The 16,336-nt window shown below is 37.5% G+C and overlaps 1 protein-coding gene and 1 long non-coding RNA gene across 2 annotated transcripts; one reads left to right on the top strand and one right to left on the bottom strand.

The window, feature by feature from the left end:
• Positions 1 to 412: 412 nt before the first annotated feature.
• On the bottom strand, positions 413 to 2,992 carry LOC146316745 (uncharacterized). The gene is made up of 3 exons (XR_014771741.1): positions 2,926 to 2,992; positions 1,307 to 1,372; positions 413 to 470 (listed from the first exon to the last, which is right to left on the bottom strand). It is a non-coding gene; the product is annotated as an uncharacterized LOC146316745 (long non-coding RNA).
• A 3,149-nt stretch (positions 2,993 to 6,141) lies between these two features.
• Positions 6,142 to 9,537, top strand: lysmd4 (LysM, putative peptidoglycan-binding, domain containing 4). Its single transcript, XM_084734408.1, has 3 exons — positions 6,142 to 6,298; positions 8,469 to 8,746; positions 8,839 to 9,537. The coding sequence occupies exons 2-3, from the start codon at positions 8,483 to 8,485 to the stop codon at positions 9,361 to 9,363; spliced, it is 789 nt and encodes a 262-aa protein (XP_084590534.1). The 5' UTR covers positions 6,142 to 6,298; positions 8,469 to 8,482; the 3' UTR covers positions 9,364 to 9,537.
• The last annotated feature ends 6,799 nt before the right edge of the window (positions 9,538 to 16,336 follow it).

Below are 16,336 nucleotides of genomic sequence, written 5' to 3'. Positions count from 1 at the left end.
TAAAAAAAATAAAACTTCAACTTTTAAAAATGGCCATTTTCAGACAAGGTTAAGTAGTTTTCTAAAAGATTTGATGTGCAAATTAGTGCAATGTGCAAACAAGAGAGAAATGCACTACTGCATGGACAATAACCATTTTAACAGAACATGTGTGGGTTTTTTAAGTATTTCACTCAGTGTCCAAACCTCTCACTTCCAGCAGTTTCTGTGTCAATTTCCATGTCCCGGTCTCTACTAACAACAGCTACAAGTACTTGAAACGGTTCCCTTGAAAAAGTGCTTTCTTGAATGTTTGTGCTTGTTTTGGCACAATTAAATTAGCCATGTGAAAAATGTTCCACTGTAACACCCACGACTATACCAATGTCATGGTTTGTGTGGTGACTATGCAACTTACCTCATCTCTTCTCTCTCTCTCTCTCTCTCTGCTCTGGTTTTCCTTTTTCTTTCTCCATCTAAACCTCTGGTGCCTGTTTTGACAAGAAGTGTGCCATGCCCTGATGTCTGTTTTGACAACTTTCTAAGTTTTATTCTTTCACTTAAATAAATAATAGTTCAGAACATTTGAAATGGGGTTGTATGAGGAATTTATCCACAGTCAGTGTATAACCTTTAGTAGAACAGTACCAGCAGTTTGGAGAATCAGCGAGGAGTACCAGCACAGACACAAACCAACGCACTGCTGTGGACAAGGTCAGCAGAAAAACATTTCTCTTTTCTTTGGCTTTTGAGGATACTTAAATTGCTATTATTAATTGGCCTCTTAAATGACTGCTTTATTTGTTTCTGTATGACCCATCATTTTTATTGTGACCTCTTGGGTGTAGGCATGATTTTGTTTTCTGCTCTGTTGACCTGTTTTTTGTCTGCTTATGTTTAAAAAGCACTTTGGTGGGCTAATTTTCTTTTTAAATGAGTTAGAGAAATCAATTTGAATTAAACAGAATTGATTAAAACACAGAAATCAAACAATAACACAGACAAATGAAGTATTATGCAAGGTAAAACTACTGATTTTGCCAATGGGGTCTGGTTGAGCAGGACAGAGCAATATTTGGATTATATAATGGCAGTTTCCCGTTGGGAAAGGCTCTCTGATGGCAAGGTTAAGTAGCGAAATACAAATACAGTACACCTGCTGCTTCTAAGGGTATGTCACCTGCAATCTACTATGGGTAATACATTGACAGTGGATAAGAACATCATTGTATCCCTCTTCAAATAATCTGAATTACACCTTTAATATGACCAACAAAAAAAACAAAACAAAACAAAAATTGCCACAGTTGTCATTCAAAATTCTCACCTGTACTGCCGTCTCTCCCTGCTTGGTCTGGGCCGTCTTTCCAGCACCTTCCCCCTGATACTGCACCTGTATTAACCAGAGGTGAGTAAAGTGATGCTCTGTTTGCAACAGCTCACAAAACAAATACACAAGGTCATATTTGAAGTGTTGTACCGCATTCTCAGTCTAATTCACCTTCATCAGCACACACCTTTTATATGCAAGGCTTTCAACAAGTAGACTCTTCGCTGCCTCCACCTACAGCGCTGCACATTGGGAAGATTCCCTGACAGTCGTTCAATCAGGGCAGCAAGGCCATCACATAAAACAATGATTTTAAGTCCATGGAAATAATGTAATGAATTAAATTTAAGGGTTAAGGATGATTTTATTTCTGTTCAATTTTTTTAGCACTAAGTACAGGAAACTTCTTAAAATAGACATTGATAAATAATGAGGAATTTCTCCATCTTTTGCAACACTAGCTCATTATTTTGAGCTAATAAGTCATTATTTTGAGATACTCACTCATTATTTGTCCGTCAGCCACAAAAGCCGCTATAAAATTCCTGCTCTGACCCCGGGGCTAGACCGATTGGAAACCACTGATCTACATGATGTATATGTGTCAATGATGTGGATCAGCTACACCAGATTGGGATCAATGGCAATCAAGGCATATTTAGATTGATCAGCTTTCAGTCTATCTCCGATCCACTGTTTGCTGCAGTATATCAACTGTCAAAAATACCCCACTGTGCTCTATTAAGACACAATAAACACACAGCGTTGCAAGTTAAAATCCTGGAAAATAACCGTGGCTGATGCACATTATTTTGACTACATTTTAAGTAGACCGATTTAGCTGCCAAGCATTAAACTGCTTTACTATTTTCAAAATCAAATATCACAACATTTTTTTCAACTGCCATCAATATTGCAACAGTATTGTAGGAATGACTCATGGTGTTTTCACAAAATAACAACAATAAGATTTTTGATTCATAATAATCAGTAATGTGTGTAAAGACAAATAATAGCAGAACAGCTAGAACTGTATGATAAGTTCAGAAAATTACATCACTTTACTGTAATCCAGCCTTTAAAAACAGGAAAAACAACACTTAGACCATAAGATGATGTAACGATATCCAAAGTGTAGTCTCATATCACGATATGGATATGATATTGATTTACTGCCCAGCCTTATTTCAGGACCCTCTTTTTTACATGGGCCTTTTTAAACATGGCTAAAATATGTTTTGCTGCTATTAACCCCATTCACAGCAGTTCATTGCCTAGCTTCCTGCACCAGCACTGCTAATGCTTCTCCAAACTGCAGGCTCTGCAAACACTGTAGGCAACACACTGAATATCGATAACTCCGTCATACAACCCCACTTAAAATAATCATAATTATCCCTGCAGACTGACGATTCTGAGTTTGCACAAAGCAAGTTTTAAGCCTAGCTAGAAGTTACTTAAACTAATGTTCTCCCTGTTTCAGCCAGCATATGCATGCTTTTTAAAGAGGTGGACAAAACTGCAGTAAAAGTTTTGAAGTAACATTGTATAACAAAGGATCAGCTTATACTGATATGTATTACAGTGAAGTTAACCTAACACCACAACTTACTTACCATTATCGCCCCACGCACATTACGGTGGCGTTGTCTCTGGTTTGGTGTGTGTGCTACAGGTGCTACAGGTGCTACACAATCAGCAGCGACGTATAGCTAAACGCCACCGTGTTGAAAAGACGCCATAGTGCGGTGCGTTTGCGTGCACAACGGTGTTCAACGCACCACCGGTTCTGTTTAGATGTACTGTGTTTTGCTACGTTTTGTGAGGGCTGAACTCGGCCCTGTACGTGCTATTACGTGCGGACATGTGTACATGAATAGCAGCTAGCTAACCTGCGGTTACGTCCACGCTAACGAATGCGGCGCTGTTCACGGTGAACCAATCAGAGTCCTTGCAGGCGGGACGCTTATCACGTCGCACAAACCGCGGAATTTAATTAATATTTATAGCAAGATTATAGCTTTGTATTTATTTATTTTTTGTTTGTTTAGTATATAATTTAATGTTTAATCTTTTTTTTAATTGTTTAGTTTCTAAAGTGGGTTTCCTCATTTCAGTTTAGTTTTCAATATTTTTACTGTTTTTCCTAATATGACACTTGGTGAACACTGTGAAAGCTCACAGTAAACATACACACCAGTGTCTCTTCATGCCCATTGTGTTGACAAATTTTACCACACTGACAAAGACTAAAACTATACATATTTCTGTATATTTTAATTTTATTTTAGTTAGTTTTGTATGTGCACAATATCATTTCTGTTAGTTTTCATTATTTTCTCAAGTCTAGTTTCTTTGTTTTTTTTTATTTTAGTTAACTAAAACGTTTTTTCTCCCTAAGTTTTAGTTTTTAATTTAGTGTTTGTTAACTGTGTAAACTTTGATCTATCCATACAATTATGTGTCTTCAAATTATAGTATTAATTCTGTCTTGACGAGACAGATTTAAGTGCAAGACATCTGTGTACTTCAGTGTATCAGCGATGAAAGTCGGTGGTAATGGCTTTGGTAATTGTGACTGGATTTATAACAACAATATTGATTGTTGATCAAAGATTCACTGGATTTGATTTACACTGGACTATTTTGAAAACACTTTAAACTAGTGGTTCAATTTTAATACTAGTGGATATGAGATCATTGTTTCAGGGGAAACAATCCTCAGGCACTTTTTAAATTTTTAAGTTAAAAGTATATATGTAGCTCATGAACAGCTACTGTTCATGAGCTACAGTTTCTGCTGAGTGGTTGGTTTGTTTTTTTTTGCAAAATAATGAAATAAATTAATGAAAAATGTCAAACATGGAGGAGATTCTTAAACAAGTTGCTGTGGTCCTCAGTCCATCATCTCTTAGGTGGAAAATTCTGTGTAAAAACATTTCACATTTTTTCGTGAGTTTGTCCTCCTGGAGGAAAATCATGGCTTTCATTTAAGATAAGCTTTAGGCTATTGTGGAGAAAAATGAAATTGTTCTTCATGGGGTAGAAACAGTAGTGCAAAGAACAGGGCCAGAATAATACCAAAACCACGGGCAGGTATCGTTTGACCATGGTTTCAGCTCATCCTGGTGTTTAGTGCTGAAACTGAGCAAATTAAATGTTTTTTATTAAATGAATATATGCCGTGGGGTTCACACCTGTCTTCCTGACAGTACTCTTTATGCAGGATGTGGGACTGATTACAGACTATCTTTTGAGCTTTGCTTGCATATTGTTCATGTACAGGTCATAGTAATGGGAATAATCTTTGCTGTAATATTTTTATAAATTACCATATGGAATATCCCACACCAGTTTAGAAAAAAATGCAATCAATAATGAACTGAATGAAATGAAAATAAGGTTTAATCTGATAAGCAAATATGAACGAATGACAAGACATGTGACAGATCAATAGCCCCATCTAGTGGCCAAATAACACACCTGCACCACCACGACCTGACCTTTCTCAAACCCCTTTGGTTTTTTTCCCCCAAGGACCCTGGATCCGTTATTCACTTTTGAGCATCCTCTCAACAGCCCAAGGCTGTGTGCTGCTGCTGTCCTCGCCACCACTTATCTTGTTCTGGGAAACCTACAGAAGGATAAAGCAGAGGAGGAAAACTCACATGCTGTAACGGCTCGGTGGAGATGTAATGATGACTTTCTGCCAGTAGATGTCAGACATAGAGGAGCTATTTAATTACTCAATATGAATTAACATATAAAGTTTAAAAGAGAAAATACTCTTAAAAGGAATTCTGATGTACCACTTTTGTAAATATTTTTGAAAACACTTAATTTTATGGTGTGGCCTTTAATAAGTCTATTTATGTATTGTGCACATCTCATTATTATTCATTCATATCATTATTAACACCTTACTGTCACTTTACTGAATGATTCGTAGGACTTGCTCCATGTACCAGCTTAGACTCATGTCATATGAGAAGACAAGATTGACAGAAAGTCACATGAATTCGACATGTAAAGCACTACACATCAGTTTTATTGCAAAGTAGGTTTTCACATAGACAAACACAAAGAATTTGCTGTGGTATGTTGGTGCATAGCAATAAACATAGTATAAAGACATACATATAAATATTAAGGAAACTATTGCAAGTCAAGAAAGCATAAACAGAAAATTGAACTGGTATGTAGCTGTGATGTTTATAGTATCACAATTAAATATAATAATAATATTTTATATAGGCTATACTTTCTGTCATACGTGTGGAGTATGTCTATAAATATGTATTCATACATTGCCATTGATGGGTAACTGGACTATGGGAATAGTTTTTTTTTACTTTTCTTGCTGTGTTTTTGTTATTATTTTAGTACATGCTAACTAAATGTATATATTTAAACAACTATACCTTTCCTGAAAAAAAAGTACAGTGCTATTTTTTTTCTAAATACTTTGTTGTTTCTTTGTTCACTTATATATTTATTTACTTTTCTTTAATTTCTTTACTGTGGACTGTATTATTATTATTATTATTATTATTATTACTACATCTTTCTTAGTTGACCTATATTTTGTCTTTTTCTTCTTTCTCTTAAAATTTTGTTTTATTATAAGTATTACTATATGTTTTGTTGTTGTTGTCGTAGTTACTACCACCATCATTACTATTATTATTATTATTATTATTATTATCATCATATTGTCCCATGTATGCCTTGAAACTCTCAATAAATAAAACTGGGGGGAAAGGAAATAAAAAAAAGATTGTTGTTGTCGTCAGTGTTGTGTCACATTCCAGAGCAGTGGGTGGCGGAAGTGCGTCTCTTGTGCCGACGAAGAAGAAGTCGGCTAACCAATAGCTAGCTCCACCAGTTGCTGTTGTAATGTTAGCAGTAACGTTAGCACAAGTTAACCTGGGGAGGACTGCCTCGGAAAGGCGGAGGCTTGCGTTACAGTTGCTCAAGCTTTTGGACAAGGTAACTGAAAAGGAACAGTACAGCCTGAGTGTGAAACGTCTATGAAACTGCATTTCTTGTAAGTAGTATTTATTTATCCATGTGGTGTCACCGCACGAGCTAGCTAACGGTAACTGTAGCTGAAGTAAAACAGCTGACTTGCATTCTACCTTGGTGAGATAGTTGGGAGCGCACACGCTGAAGGCTAACCTGCTAGCATTAGCTGTTGTTAGCTTCTTAGCTAACGTCAATGCTGCCTTCAAGTGCTCCTTGTGAGCTTCATGCACTGACAGTATGATTGGTACACATGGCTCACTAAACTGTCCAGATTATGGCGTTAACATGAACTGTTAAAAGTAATAAATAAATTACCAAATTTACAACAACTGTTGAAGTGTTGAAATCAAAGAGTCGCACTTGTGTTTATGATGAAACACTGAAGTGATGTAAGGTAGCGTTAACTAGCTACCTAACTTGAATGCTCAGTGAAATACATATAATTATGATTGCGTTATTGATGAATCCATTATGTAGCTACAGTGATTAATGTGCAGCAAGTGGCCACAGAGTGAACTGGTGAGGTTTGTGAGTGGTGCGAACGCAAAGAAAACCAGCCAGAGTCACAGTAGATAGATTACCCTAGTATGAAATCCAAAGATTAAGGAAACTATCAAATAATGCCATATAATAAACATTATTGCTTTGCAATCTCTGGCAACATGAACATCAATCTTGAGTTTTTCTACACGCATCTGAAAATAATACTGATCAGAGATTTGTTGTTTATGTAGCCTGCTCAGAGCTGAACAATTAATCGAAAAATGATCAAAATATGTGGCCAAGGTTAATATCCAGATTGCAGGAGCTGCAATGAAAAGGGTCAAATGTGTCACAATGTACCAGTATAAATGAACCATTGTGGTGCTTCAGAGATGCCCTGGCATATAAGTCATACTCTCCTGACATAGGGAAGATGCTTGCTCTGTACAAACCCCAGCAAAAATCACATAATCATTTTTATATTTTTTCAGTGAAAATGAAATACAAAAATTACCCTTCCTACTAAAATTGTGACGCACAATCACATATTGGTTAAACAATAAGATTGTGATTTATTTATGTATCTTGTCTGTGTATTGTTTAGCCTGAGTCCTGGTCCATGTCTTTTGCAGCTCCTGTTTAAATGTGAGTCAACATAGCGACCACACTCATTGGATAGCAATGAGCAAATATCATCCCGATTATAAGACTGCTGTGACATATGAGGTATTCTTGACTCATAGACTGCTGTTAACCACCTGTTCTTTCTGAGCTCTCTGTGACCACCAAAGTAAAAGAAATATGGCACATGTGTTGTGTTTAACTGGACCCAACTTACTTTTACACTCAAACACAACTTAAAATTGAAATGTTGTTCTTTTCTTTGGTCAATGTTTCTCATACCAGAGGGGTTGCTAAATAGTAGCTATTAGTAAGACTAGTGCAAGTAAATACTAACAATTGATTAGACAATTGAGTGGGCTATAGCATTTAGCTACTGCAGTTAAATCTAAGCAGATACAGAGTAGATAAAAGGTGAGGTCAAACTGCTGCCAAGAATCTTCTCTGTGCTTTGGTGAGCTAAAGGTGCATCAGGTCAGGGATAGAAAATGGCATCGCCTGTCATGGGGTCCAGTAGATTTATGATGGCACAGCTTGATATCCAATGTGGAGCCTAAAGGTAGTTCAAAACATCATTTAACACAAATACCGGACTTCCATGGGAATGTTTAACTGACTCTTGGCACATTTTGTTATACATTGATAACTGTAGTTTTGTGTTAAATAGGTTTTTATCAGTTACTGTGCTCCCATTACCACAGGAGAGATAAAACAACTTTAGCATCCAACAGTTACCAGCCTGCGAGGCCATGACACACTAGCATAATTGTAATCATATCATGATTTAATAGTAATAATAATAATAATAATCCAGCTAAATAAATCTCTAGTCTTTTTAAAAAGACTGCCAAAAGAAACCCTTGATGAGAAATAGGACACTCTGCTCAGGCAGTGGTGCAGAGTAGCTAGAAGTATGTGTGAATAAGTAACATGTCTGTTACATATCTGAGTTTGGAGTTAAAGTGTAAAAGAAGCTGTCTTTTGTGATTTTTAATTGTATCTTTGCTTCAATGCTGGCCATTCCTCACAGGCTGGTGTTTCATTATGCGGCGGGGGGAGCATGGGCCGCGGGCTTTTCAAGCCCCAGTTGATGTCCATGCCAGTGCAGACGGCCAGGTGTACATGTTTAAGAGGAGGCCGAATGAGTCTGCTGCGTCCTCAGATGATGAAGAGTTCAATGTCATGGAGATGAGGCCGTGGGTTTACCAAGATCAGGAGCGGGACAGGCTGACTAACATCCAGCTGCTGGAGCGGGAGGTGTTAGATGGTGACAATCTCAACAAGCTTGCACTGCAATATGGCTGCAAGGTAAATATTTCAATAGTCACTGAAGTTTTTTGTATACTTTCTGGTGTTGATCTCTTCAGTGGCATATAAAGTGCTCCTGTTTGTGTCAACAGGTGGCAGATATCAAGCGGGTGAACAACCTTATGCAGGAACAAGATTTATTTGCACTGAAATCTATCAAAATACCTGTTCAGAAACACAGCCTTTTAACTGAGAGTTACACAGACCCAAGTGACCCTCAAGAGGAAATGCCACATTCATCTACCACACCAGCAAAGCCTCCGGACAGAGCCAGAGGCCAGACACATCTACAGGAGGTCACAGACTTTCTAATGGAGGTGGACCATGATATTGAGAAACTGATTCAGACCACGAATGATCAAGATGAAGATTTTATGGATAACTCTGATAAACGGCAATGGTTTGGTTTCAGAAGACAGCGTCTGAATAGTCACGGTGCAGACTGGGGCATCCAGTGGTGGAATGCTGTAGTCGCCATGCTCCTGATAGGCATTGTGCTGCCTTTATTTTATGTAATTTATTTCAAAACAAAAGATAATGGAGTAGTTTCACCGACACATGGTAGCATCACTGTCACCTCTACAAACACCTCAGGCCCTGCTCAAAAACCAGGATAATGCAGACTCAAGTCTTAGAAAACTAGAATTCATATTTAAGACTGTTGGGTCTCTGAAACAGGTGACAATCAAAATAAAGCCAAATCTCATTTTAACTCAATGTGCAATACCACCATGTGTCAAATTTCCAACAGTGAATTTTACATTTTATTTTAATACTATGACTGTGATACTTGAGGCAAATACTTAAATTATAGCCTCGAAGTGAAATAGCTGCACACTGTTATAATTTTTGTGACAATTTAGCACACTAACATTTGATCAAACAGCTTTCATAGAGTACAGTGAACTGAAATATTACTCTTGATACGGTTGATCCTCTGCTTTGAAAAACTTGCAGTTCCTCAGGTACTGGGCTAGGTGGGGATGGAATGAGGGTTGAGCATTGAAAACTGGTTCCAAATAGCAATCGATTCGTAAGGAACCATTAAGAAATTTTAATTTAGATTCTGTTTATCGGTGCCCACAAATTTTACTTGCAGTAGTTTCAAATTAAACTGTGTACTGGAAACATCTACCATATATCAACCTTGTTATCTGTGCACCTACAGAAATGTGAGCTGGATGCGTGCATGTCTTCCTGTCTCCTAATTTAGCTTATTAAATCATGGATTAGTCTCAGTTAACCTACAGCTAAAGTAGCCCAAGTAAGCCCCCAAAATATTCAAGAAACCACCGTTGTTATGGTTCTTTAGCCCCTGTTAGCTCAGCTCACTGTTTCAGCTGGTAAAATTTATCCATGGTAATTAGGATTTCATACAACTCTGCTGTGAAAAATGTAGGACACTCAAGGAAATGCAATCAAAAATCATTAGGAACTAAAATCAATAAGCAGAATCATTAAAATCCAAATGATACCTAACTGTTATTACCTAAATGTAATAATACAAAAAACTCGAGGTATGAAGCCCATAGATAGAAAGCCCACAATATGATGTATATCACAATATAAAAAAACAATGAAAAATGATGACTTGAAAAAAATAATTTATTAAATAATAACAGCACTTTTTGTCTGTGTATATATATACATATAGTTTAATTTAACTTCCAAAGTGCTTCTGCTTTCCCTCTAAAAGTAGTCAGTTAAAGTATCCAGCCGTGACCTAAGAATGTGCAACAAAATTGGCATTAATAGTCTTTGGCAAAGAATGTTTGAATTCTGTTTGTGTATTTGCAAAATAAAAATAATGCAGCAGCCAGTAGCAATCAACTAAAATGAAAATAATAAAATACGCTTATTAACCATATTATGTGACAATAGATGTCATCACAGTCCAGTATGGTATTAAGGCATTTTTTTTCTTACAATATTCAATATATTGTTACATCCTTAATATTTAAAGTATTCATTGGTTATGTATCATTATGTAAACATTTACTCTGTAAGCACGTCTTCGCAGGGTTTACCCCAACCTGCGTTTACACCAGTGCCTGTTGTCAGTATCAACACATTAAGTGACCTATCAGTGTTATGTAGCGGGCACAATTTTGAAATTGGCAATATATTTTTAAACTTTTGCCTCAAATGATGAAATGGGATATATATTTTATAACCCTGTCGCCAAAACTGTGTGAGGTTAAAGTGTATTTGACATGGGTTTTAGCAATATTTGTGTGCCTTGTTTGATATAACTTATTTTTTATGTCTGTGTGTTTATTGTTAAGTTATTGCCATGCACCACATGCCAAAAGTGTAAAATGCGTTTACAGTCAGACTTTGGTATAATTTGTTTCATTAGATTGCAAGCTATCAAATGAACACACACAATCTTCAAACTACAAGATGTTGCATTTTGAAAATGACATTTACTCTAGTTCTCTGAGTGAAGTGCGAGATATAGGAAAGTGCCTTAAACATTCGGTGTCAGCCTTATATAGTATTGCAGACTCTATGTTACTTTGTTTTATAGGTACTTGAGCCCACCTTGAAAAGGGGGAGAATTTCTGTGGCTTGTCCAATGCACTTTTTAGAGTCTGACGTATTTTAAATTAATGAAACTGGAAGAGTCATTCACCTGATGTATTTTTTTCAAATGTTTAACTCGATTTGTGATCCATTTTAGATGGAAACATTGACAGTGATGATAGAAGTGCAAGAATGTTTTTATTCAGCATGGTCGTATTTGAATACAAACAGTGTGAAAGTGCCTCTGAAGTATTCTCTGACATGTTTGAGTCTTGTTTTTTTTGTGACCATTTTTCCTCCAATATTACACTTCAAGCCTGTTGAGATTACACACACAAGCACAAAACATACTGGAATAAGACTACTGACGGCAAAAATAAAACTTAATATTTATTGTGGGGTTATAGTATGTAGTTTGGTAGTATCTTGTAGTAGAAATGTTATCATTTTTGATTAGTTGATGATGATACTTTCCTGTCAGAGCAGGCCTGTCTAGTCTGTTTGGAACGTCATTGAAAAGACCAAAATTAGGACAAGAAACAAAAATACATACGTTGGAGATTACAAACACAGAAGACAATATCAAGGCCCTTCAAGATATATTTAATCTGGGATTAAATAGCAGTACCCACAGTTACCAAAAGATGTCAGCATGCACAAACATTCTGTCATGTTCATTTTAGGAGGAATGGAGTCAGACAAACCACAAATGATTGTCACAAGAGTTTTTAATGATGATATACAAGGTGAGCTAAACTTTAATGTGATCTGAGCACTCCCATGATACAGGTCTACCAAATATCAGTAGCTAATCGTAGCACTTTACAGAGATCCTGAGCTTGCTGCCTGTCAGTCAGGAGTGTTATCGCACGTCTCTTGCCAATCCCAAGGATGTGAGGTTTTACTGTTTGAGTTAGATTGCCAAATTGGACAGTTTCCCTTTGTATTTACAGTCAAATCCAAAGTATTCAAATACAGTATGTCAGGAACAACTACAATGTGAGAGGGATTTGAAACATTTGCTAAAGAGTTACATGACCCAAACACCATACAAAGGCTTTAGATTGATGCCAGTGTTTCTTGCTTGATTTGGCATTGAGAGAAAAAACAGTCCTCATAACTTGTTAGCTGGCAAACATGTCAGCTGTAAGATCCTGCAGAAGTGAAAGGGTGAATTCATGTATTGACTGAATTAAAAAAAAACATTTCTACACCCCTGGACACCACAGTGAGTGTTTTTATTTATAATTCAACAATGAATACACAAATAAAATACAAGGTAAAAATGAAATATATTTTACACAGTCACAGGAATTACCAGCTGGATTTTAAAGGCAAAAGTATTTGTTTTGCTTTCTCCCTCCGAGTAAAACCACAAGGTCAGCACTGCAACAACTAAAAGGAAATTCAATCTCTGGCCCAGGGATGCTCATAGCAGGCTCTGAATGTGGATATTCTGGTTGAAAGATGGTATAGCCTTCACAAACACTGCTGTCCAAAGTGTTTGTATCATACGTGTAAAGCCAGACGTTTGAATCCTCCCACTCTACTGAATAGACATTAATGGAGTCTAACAAGTTGACAGTTGAGACATTTTAACTGCTGTTGCATCTGAAAAGGACAGGGACGGCTGAAAACATCAGGTGGTTTGTGAATATAAAAACACCTCTTAAAACAGTTGAATATTCACGTTTAAGTCCTCCTAATCAAACAGTAGTCCTGCTGCCGATCAGTGAGGGGGAAAACAAGCTGTATTAGTGCATTCTGAGACTCCAGGACAGAAGTTGCAGCTGAGCTCTATTGCTGCAGAGCCTTTTATTATTCCATGACCTGAGACCCTCATCTCATAACTACAGCTCACGAACCCTGCTCTGATCTAGCTCCAGGCCGCAGAGCTCTGGCATCCTGCCAGCTCCCAGGCTGGGTCTTATCCTACTGTTGATACATGCCCCCCCCTTACCCACCCCCACCCTTTTTTCTCCTTTTACTTCCAACCTGGACACTTTTACTCCCTGCCTTTCTTTAGTTGACGAAATCCATATCAAGTCTGCTCTTGCGGAGGACAGATTTACTTAATATGATCAGATTTGTACCTTCGACAATACAGATATGGCGTGTCTGATTAGTTTTACTGTCCGATTTAAAGCTACTACAACAAATTTTAACTCATAATGAAACATTCTCAATTTAATTCTGATTCCTCTAAATAACTTACATGAGCAAATGAGACTATCTGCGAGAAGATTTAGGGCTGTTTCTATATAGTTATTCTTACAACTGTAACTTCTGTCAGCAGGTCAGATTTGCCTTGAAATCAGATGAAACTAGTCTATTTCCCAGGTAAAGTTGCAGTGAGAAGTACATTAGCCCATAAAGAAGCAGGAGAAGTTTTTATTTAGTTTTATTTTTGATGTTATATTTTGTGGTTATTGCTACCATTTTTGTCCAAGTGTTGTTCCAAAATCAACAAAATATGAAACTTCCTTGTAGTAGCTTTAAAAATGACTAAAATCAGTATTTCTCTAAAATGTGATCTAATAAATACATTAAGTGGACATTTTCCTTAAAATTAATTAAGCTATAATTATACACTCTGTTTATGGGTGTGTTTTCAGGGTGGTGGCACAGATAGACTGGTTTTGAATCCAGCACATTTTTTGGGGGGGAGCTTAGAGCGTGCTTTTATGGACGTGGGGGCTGAAGCAGAGCGGGCTTTCCCCTTGAACAAAGCACAACCATCCATACAGTCTTGGGTGGAGGGCAAATAAGAGTGAAAAAGATTCATGAGCAACCCGAAGCTCTGCAGCTTTAAGAAGTTTGCACACTTGAGCAGCTGGCAGCGGGCCACTTGGCCAACATAAACAGCCCTAATCCTTTTTCCAAGGAGCTTTCAACACTCATCTCTCTGGCACATCGGCCACTGACTCACTCTCTCTTCTCTCTGACATTCCTGTCTGTTTGCAGTTCTGCAGAGCTGCCACTGGGAGGCGCTGTGGCCCTTTGCAATGTTACATGCTGTTAGGTTCATGCTGTTGATCATTATTCACTGCTAAGGTATGTGCCTTCCTTTGATTTTCCCCTGAAGTGAAACAGGTCTCAGTTTTCACTCTTTCTTAGTGGGAACGCAGGCTTAGTTTCACGATGTCATGTTGACCTGAAGCCCACAGAAGTAGCTATGGGTTGGGTTGTTCTGAAAATTGGTGTTGACAAAAGCAAACTGGGAACTTTCATATGGTTTCTATTCTTCACCTCCAGACACTTTCATTCAAGTCAGCTTCTTGGTGAAAGGTTAACAGTAGTTTTTAAAACTCACCTCCGCTTTTAATGCCAAATAAAAACTCACCGATAAGAATTAAAACTTTAAAATTCAATCCAACAAAAACTACACATCCTTAGTCAAATGATTATAAGATCATAAACAAAAACACCATCTATATGATTTGTGTGTGAGTGAGGCTGAGGTCTGTTTCTGTGGGGGCAGGGAGATCCAGGGTTTTGATTTCCTCTGCTCCCGGGGGGATTTGGCAGACACAGGGTAATTTGTAGTGAAATTTCCAGCACAGTTTGTTTTGCAGGTGGCTGAGAATGAAGGCAGGGCGTGGTGGGGAATGAGAGAAGCAATTTGCTGTCTGTGGGCTGTGAATGTGTGTATTGTTGCACAGCAGTAGGTTTAGTGTTGTGCCGGTATGTGCTACGGTCAGGGCTGGACTGGTGGAAGGGAGGCAGCAGCAGTAGGACAAGCCAAAAGTACAACTGGTGTGTACGTTGGAAAGGTTTTAAATAAAATACCTTGTTCATTTGGGGAACTTAACAATTGACAGCATCTTAAATTATCCATAGTAACTGTCTTTGCAAAGAGAAGTTAGTATTCTTCACTCCTCTGAGCATGAAAAGACTATGTCAGTCTGACACAGGAGTCACAAAATAGGGGAGGGGGGACTATTTCAATCTGTGAAAGAGGTCACATGACAACGCAACATGAGTATGTATTCGAAGCTCCTTGCCAGAAGACATTTCAGTCTCACAGTCTTCGGAGTGGATTCAATTAAAAACTCTTCTCTTTGAATCCCCAGCCAGGGTTTAAATGTATAAATCCATGCCAGATGTTACAGCGCCACTCGAGGAACACACAAGGTGTCAAGGAAAAGAGCTCAGATGGTTCAATTTGTTTTTATCAGCATATCTTTATGTGATTATACGTACGCTAACACAACTAATTCAATAGACAAAAATATCCAATCAAGGAATATCAAACATTCCTTGATAGAATGTGATTTGGCATTTTTTAATGTAGGGGATTTGAATAATGAAGAATGCATAATGTATTCTGTGCATGCTGTATGTTATCCTTCAAGTCTGGCTGTGTAAGTAAGGGATCATCTGGAGACACAGCTGGCTGGAGAATGTGATGTTCTGTCAGTCATGTTCCTGCAGGGGCGGCTGTTTTTCTTTCACCCCCGCTGTGGAGGAACCAATTGTGCAGCACCTGTTTTACATTCCACCCGAGGTTTGAGGGGTCTTCACTCGAGGGACGCGTCTGGTCAAACTGCACTGACAGGGAGTATATGAAGAGAACAGACTTATATAGTCTTTCATTATTGTCTGCTGAATACTTGACACTCCTCTTAGACATCAGTTTGTGTGAGCTGTTCTAACCACACAGTAAACATCTTCACAAGGTAGTATTTATGTGCAATATATTTATATATAAATGACTACATGTAAATGCATATTGATAGAAATGACTAATTAAATTAAACTAGTAAAAGAAATATTATGGATGTGAATTATTGAAGTTAATTTACCATATTTAAAACATAAGCTGTGAAATTTTGCGCTATAAGGATTCAGTGAAAATCTTACTTAAAGAGGAACCATAGGTGAGCGAGATCAAATTTAACACAGCATAGTGGTACTTTATCTTGAATTATTGTAACAGCAACCCATGCTCCTCTGTCTCCAGCCTATTTTAACTTTGATATTGTCAAACATTACTGAAAAAAATCACTGAAATATTTGCTGTAATAAAATGTTCAGATTTTCATAGAATCATTACGGTTATAC

Source organism: Lutjanus erythropterus, chromosome 13 (assembly GCF_056507025.1).
Source record: "Lutjanus erythropterus isolate fLutEry1 chromosome 13, fLutEry1.hap2, whole genome shotgun sequence".
Classification (NCBI taxonomy): Eukaryota; Metazoa; Chordata; class Actinopteri; order Lutjaniformes; family Lutjanidae; genus Lutjanus; species Lutjanus erythropterus.
This window is presented reverse-complemented; position numbering and strand designations above follow the sequence as displayed.

What these genes read in the sequence shown, in the direction of transcription:
- lysmd4 (XM_084734408.1), top strand. Translation starts at nt 8,483, where the DNA reads ATGCGGCGGGGGGAGCATGGGCCGCGGGCTTTTCAAGCCCCAGTTGAT. An exon ending in CACTGCAATATGGCTGCAAG is followed by an intron (nt 8,747 to 8,838) that starts GTAAATATTTCA and finishes TTGTGTCAACAG; the next exon opens with GTGGCAGATATCAAGCGGGT.